The sequence below is a fragment of the Pteropus vampyrus genome, unplaced genomic scaffold, assembly GCF_000151845.1.
Source record: "Pteropus vampyrus isolate Shadow unplaced genomic scaffold, Pvam_2.0 Scaffold173, whole genome shotgun sequence".
Lineage (NCBI taxonomy): Eukaryota > Metazoa > Chordata > Mammalia > Chiroptera > Pteropodidae > Pteropus > Pteropus vampyrus.
In genome coordinates, this window is record NW_011888954.1 from 1,321,987 (window position 1) to 1,328,773 (window position 6,787).

The 6,787-nt window shown below is 37.6% G+C and overlaps 1 protein-coding gene across 2 annotated transcripts in view; it reads left to right on the top strand.

Moving 5' to 3' along the window:
* The window catches only part of CLIP4 (CAP-Gly domain containing linker protein family member 4), a 54,398-nt gene that overhangs the window by 25,681 nt on the left and 21,930 nt on the right, over positions 1-6,787 (top strand). For both annotated transcript variants that reach the window (XM_011370742.2, XM_011370743.2), the window contains exons 9-11: positions 1,000-1,089; positions 1,863-2,003; positions 5,185-5,319. In XM_011370742.2, the coding sequence (XP_011369044.1) occupies positions 1,000-1,089; positions 1,863-2,003; positions 5,185-5,319 (366 nt within the window). The remainder of the gene's footprint in view (positions 1-999; positions 1,090-1,862; positions 2,004-5,184; positions 5,320-6,787) is intronic.

Consider the following 6,787-nt stretch of genomic DNA (forward strand, 5'->3'; position numbering starts at 1 on the left):
GTGATCTTCTTATTGAGGGATTAATTTATCTTTGTAAGCATGATTATTACCTCCTCCTTCTATGCTAGTGCTTATATAAAAAAAGTCTTCATATTTTAGTTATTCACGTGTATGTGTATTTTACCAAATTGAAAAGGTCCTCCTTTAGGGTTAAGACCATGTCTTGTTCATGTTTGTGAAGGCTGCAGTGCCAAGCACAGTTCTTCACCAAAAATGCTTCATAAATGAGTAGAATTGAAACGGATATTTGATGGAATTTAAGACTGGATATAGTCCACTAAGTTTCTTATTTATATAATTTGGTTCTGTAGAATTGAAACAGGAGTCTTAATACGGTAGAGTAGTATTTATGAGCTTTTTCTTTTTCAAAGCTTTTTTTTTTTTTGGGTGGGAATTTAGTGTACCTAGAGTGAGGTCATCATTTTCAGAATACCAGTGGCAGAGTGTACAGAATTTATTATCTGACTCTCACTTAAATGAATAATTACTATATTGATTTGTAAAAGCTTTTACCCCAAATTCACTATATAAATAGAAAATCCGCTGCAATGAGATTGCACGCACACGCCAGTGAAATCACGTAAGTTGTCTGCAAGTCCGTCATATCTTGGCTGTATTAGGTTTGCTTTACCTGCTGATGTTGTGCAGATACACTAATGAGTGCATTAAATATCAAACAATTAGGTAACTATATTTTAAATGCTTTATATTATTTACAGTTCCTTAGTATATTGTTAAATAGGTTTAAAAGATACTTCAGTGATATTTGGGGAAATTGGGGTTTTCAGATGGGCTAGGAATGCATTCTTTCCTTTTCCCTTTAAATAATAGAATATTGGTCCTGCTATCTGTGAATTTATTATCCAGTATGTTTTTAGAGATGGATAAGATGTAGATAATGAGGGATATCTGTACTTTAAAAAGGAAATACATTTCTTTTTTTGTTTAACGTTAGACAAAATCCTTTCTTGCTTAAAGTGTTTTGTTTCTATGTCCTAGGACTAATGACATTAAAAAAAGATAGTGCTTCTGAATCGACACTGTCATTACCTCCTGGTGAAGAATTGAAAACTGTAACAGAAAAAGATGGTAATATAATTTATAAATTTTGTTCTAAACATTTAATATTATGATGGAACTTTAAAATAATACAGTGATATAATTTAGATGGGAGCTAAATTTTAAAGTTTGTAAGGGAAAAATCATTATAGTAAAAATTTACCATTGAAAATCCCCCAGGCAACTCATACTAAAGTAAATACGTTTTTGTATAAAATTCTGCACTATGATTCTTATGTACACTTAAATTAGTGAACTATTGGACTAATTAAGAGAATAAAAGGAAATTATGTAGTGTGGATAGCTTGATAAAAATATTTAAAGTTGCCTTTAGCTATCAAATCATTGGGTCAGTAGAACATGAATAAGAAATTCAAAAGTATTCCTACTTGCCTTCAGGTTAACTCAAAACATTTTAATATTAAACTTTGTTACCTTAAAACACATCAACAGTGTTTTTTTTTTGTACAAATAAGATGGGATTCTACTATTTCATGTAAAGTGAGAGGTGAGGGATTGGTGGTTGGAAACAGTTTAAGTTCATGGATGTGATGACATTTTCTTATATAAGATTGTCGTCACATAATGTGAGTCCTTAAAATACAGTTGCTCAGGTAATGAAATCTTTTATGTACGAACTATGATATATTTGGACGAAACCAGTCATTCGATTCAACATTGTATAATCCATAATTGGAGAAGCTAAGTGGAGAATGTCAGAGAGATTTACCTGGAAAAGCATCTCATTGATTCACTTCCTCTTTTCCACCCTTTGAAGTATTCGTTTCCTTTACCTGCTTTAGCTAACCTGCTTGGATCCAACAGCAGCTCGTCCTCTACATCTTCTTTGGAACACAGACAGAGCTCCCAGAAACTGAATGCAAGTAGCAATAGCAAGAAGACAATGAGCAAAAGCCCGTCTGTTTCATCTAGAGCCAGTGCTGGTATCTATGGCTTTTTCAACCAGGCTTTCTTGGTGTTTTTTATCTTGGTTTGTTTGTAAGTAGATTTGCTCTTTTTAAATGTGTAAAAGGAACCCTTTACTTCAGTCAGATTGAACTACTTCATTTTTCCTGTCTCCCTCACAGCCCTCGCCCTCCCCCCCGCCCCCTGCGCAAACATACTCTGGATTTCTCAGCCTTCCTCCTAGTGCTCACACAATTTTCCTTGTCCGGATTGACTTCTTCTCTTCCCCATGTGTCTAAGGCCTCCAACCCGTTAAGGTTCATTTTAGAACTTTGTGGTAGATCCTCAGATAATTGGAAACCGTATGGGTTGTTATCTTTCTTATTTCCTTTCTAACCTAATAATAATAACTAATATGTATTATATACTTATTATTTCAGGTACTATTCTAGGCACTTTATATACCTTACTTCATTTAGTTCTCAAAATAAACCTATGGGGTAGGTACTATTACGATCATGCTCATTTTATGAGTGAGGAAACCAAGGCTTAGGGAGGTAAGTCAGAGTGCACGATGGCAGTTCGTAATTGGCACACCTGGGCTTTCCCCACAGGCCCGTCTGATGCTTTCTCTGCAACTGTTGTTAATAGTCCGCCTCCATCCCAGGCACTTTCTGCTCTTCCTCGTGCTACGGGGTCTCCAGACCCCTCCTGCCAGCCGGTGTAGAGCTGGACTGTTGCCGCTCCAGACAAGTGCCGTCTGCGGCCGCTCATGCAGTTTTGGTGGCTACTCTCTTATTAGCTCAGATGGAGCCTCATGCTAAATCTCATTTTGTTGCTCAGCATAGGGCTTTACATTTATTTTCAGTTAATGTTAGAGGTTTCATCCCTCTGAATTTCATTTCTTACATCTTGCATATTAGCTTTTTCACATACTTTTGTGCCATCTTCGTATTTAAAAAGCATGCTTTCTCTATTTGTATCTCAGTCATTTAAAACTATGCGGGAGAGGGTCAGAGCCTCTCCTAATAGGCTGACAATGATAACCTTTCTGATGTGGTTTTTTTAACTAGCTGTGAACCCTGCATATAATCTCATTTAGGCCCCTTTTCTTCAGTTATGTGTAAGAACACATAAAATGCTTTATATCAAGCTTCTTGTTGAAATTAGCATTTATCGAATTACTGCAGTTCACTTATTTACCTATATAGCAAACTTGTCCAGAAAGGAAATAAAGCCATTTTGGCATAATTTGTTTTTAATAAACTTCATAATTACCAGATTCTTTTTCTAATACTTCGAATACCTGTACTGAACCTATATTTTCTTATAGAAAATGTTCATGACAGGATTTTTTTACTTTTTAAAACACTTTATTATATGTGGAGAAAAACAAACACACCAACCCTCAACAGAAAGATGGCCATAATAAACCTAAAAGTTGGGACTCTGAACATAGAGAACCCTAGAAGTTTTGCCTGAAATTGTTTCCCTGGAATATTTATTTTCCAAATAGATACCTCTCCCTCCATAAACACTTTCTCCCCAGCACTGGGAGGAACAGAGGCAAGGAGAGACAGTGATGTCGTGATGTCACAATCCTCTTTATCTTCATTTTGTTTACACTTTAAGGCCTCCTTCATTTGGAATTTTGACTTTTGACATTTTCTTGATTTAAAAATTGTTTATGTGAGTACGGAATTACCTTTTCATACCCTTTATAAGAAGTAGTTCTAGTGTACTTACACATTTAATCTTTTTTTCTTTTTATAAATTTGAGGGATATGTAGACTTAGATAATAGTAAAGATGAAGAGAGTTATCGAGTTGAGAATGGGAGATACGTGAGCTTAAGTCCATGTTTGTGACCCCAGAGACGTTTCCTTAAGAAATTTTCTGGAGTTGTTGACATTCCCCTTTCTCTACAGATTTGTATTTCAGGGCGATATGGAATGCAGAGAGTGGACATTATTAGGAAGCTAGGAAAAAGAATTAAGGAGCAGGAGGAGCAGAAAGAACGGGTGAGGGGGGAGGGAGAGGAAGGGGAGGAAGTCTGTGTTCTCAGCCGCATCGTGTCCCATTGTTGAACTTGTCTTTGGTCCATTGTCTGCAGACAGTGTGGGGAAAGCCCTGAGGATTTCTGGTCACAGAGTCTGGGTTTTAATCCAGACGTGCCACCTGCTACCTGTGAATACCATGTCTTCATTAACTCCTGAGTTTCTATCTTATCTGTAATTACGATTCTTGTGAAAAGCACTTGAAGCTCTGTGGAAGTCGAAGCTGCGCTGAGGGCCTAGGACTTTCTGGCGCTGCGCTTCATCCAGACCTTCCTTCTCCCCGGGTTTATGTTGCTCATCTGTTGCCGTGTTTTTAGCTCCTCCCCCTTTAACAGTGAGATTTATCCTCTATCCTATGCCCTCACTTGGGGTTCTCTGGGCCTTCCCAGATAACAGCTGTTCAGATCTGTTTATGGACTGACGGGAGACGCCTTAAGGGCCCGCCTCCGCTCCGTTATAATTGAACAGCTTTCTGGACAGTATTTCTCCAAGACTTCTGTCAGATAGTGGGCATTTCAGGGTTCAGGTTTGAGTCAAGGTGAGGGTGGAGTGGTTTTGTTTCTAATAAGGAAATCGATTTGGGGCAATTGGAACCTTATAACAATTTCACTTTCAAATCACGTGTGTATCATTTACAGTGAGTCCCAGTGTACTACTATAATTGTAGCATTTTACTGGCACAGGGCCGGATCCAACCTACCACCTACTTTTGTAAATAAAGTTTTATCGGAGCATGCCGTGCCCGTTCTATGTCTGCTTTTGTGCTACAACAGCAGAGTTAAGTAGTTGTGACAGAGCCTGAAATATTTACTGTCTAGCCCTAGACAGAAAGTGCGCTGACATCTGTTCTTGGAGAGAGTGCCATCGGGCAGTCTGGATGGAGTTGATCAGGAATCGTGCGTGTTAAGTTTCCATGGCAATAGTTTTCTCAGGAAGCCCTGCACATTTCCTTTGGGGAGTTTGACCTCACATATGAGAAACAGAACTGTGGATGATATATACATAATGAAAGCATCACATATTGAAATCTCCCACCAACTAGACTGATTAGAATACATAGTGATTTTTTTTTTTTTTTGTGGCTAATGTGCTTTTTGAGTTTTTTCCCTTTGTTTTTTCTCTTTTCCTACCCTATCCCCTTCCCCCTCCAACCAATTAAACAGGTTTGAATTCCTCAGCAACATCTGTAGCAAATAATACGTGTTGTGAAGGTGAACTCCAACTCGGAGATAGAGTGTTGGTGGTTGGCCAGAGAATTGGCACCATTAAGTTCTTTGGGACAACAAACTTTGCTCCAGGTAACTCATCTGCATATTCTTTGCTCTATTTGAATTCTTTAGAATACAAAAGGTTTATAATTTCACATGTAAATACCATTTAATTGTAGAGAATTCTCGATGAACAGTTCTTGTGGATGGTAGCTGTGGCACAGAAAATGCAAAAACAATGATTAAAATGCAGACTGTTTGTACTCAGGTCGACTGTTTGTTATCCAAAAAAGTTTCTTGCCAATTGTGTTTTAAATTGCTTAGTGTTGAAATTATTTGTCACTCTCCAATTTTACTCTCACTGATTGCCCAGCGTGCTTAATAACAGAGGAAACGTTTTAGGATTAGATTTCCGCCAAGGATAATCTTGAAAATGAGTAGATAATAGTTAACCATAAATAGCTTTTATCAGAGCGGATTGTAGAGAAAAGCAAACAGGGGTTCAAAGGAAAATGAAAAAGTTTTTGCATACCCTGGGACCTTAAAAATACATGTTTGTGTATTCATGTATTCATTCCAATCTAGACTTACGTTATGTTTCTGAAAGTAAAGATTATCTTGCTTTTGCATTTTTTAGTGATTGCAATTTCAAATAGAAGCCAGTTGAATGAAACCATGTTTGTATGTTTTAAATAGCAATTTGCTGTTTTGACACATGGTGGCATTGCAGCATGTAAGGAACAGGTTACCTAGAACATTGATTTTTTAAAAAAGTTTATAGCAGAACTGTGAAGGATTTGAAGCTAACAAGTTAGATTGCCTCAGTTTCATAGATGTTGGCAGAAGATGTTGGGCTTCTGGGTCAGAGACAGAAGACTTCAGTGCTCGCAACAAGAGGAGTAGCCAGAGTGTCAGCCTTTTCTTACACTTGTTCCCTGAGCCCCGGTTCCCAGAGGGTGATAGAGAGGGCCAGGTGATACCTTCACATCAGTGGTTTAAGCTGTGGGAGAGGAGCCATGAGCTTAAGGAATCTGAACGTTTATGTGTGGCACTTGGCATGCCTGTCTTTTGCGCTGGAGGAGACTGTCTCTCTCCTCCAAGATTGTCCTCCGTACAAATATTCATGATGAGACAATCAACGCCTCTGTCCATAAAATGTGCAGAAACACAGAGCCCCATGGAGAATTATCTCCCAACACATTCTTATTTCATTAACACCACTTGTAATTGCAATCCAACTAATTGATTTGAGATGGGCTGTTTGTTTTATAATTCATGTTTCTCTTAGGTCTCCAGATAGTAATTGAGACTAGTTAGGATGTTCTTAATATAGTTCTCAAATAAAAACTTAGGAATTCCAAAGGTAGCTTTATTTTCCACAATCACCATATGTCTTTTGAGTTTCCTTTATGGGGTTATATTAGATGAGGCTGGAACGGTTTGATTTCCTTGGGTACAATTTATCATGGAGTTCAACTTTTAATTTTAAAATTATGTATGTGAAGCATTTAGAATTTTGGGAAGTAACAAGCCAATATAATAAAAGTTAGAAACTTTT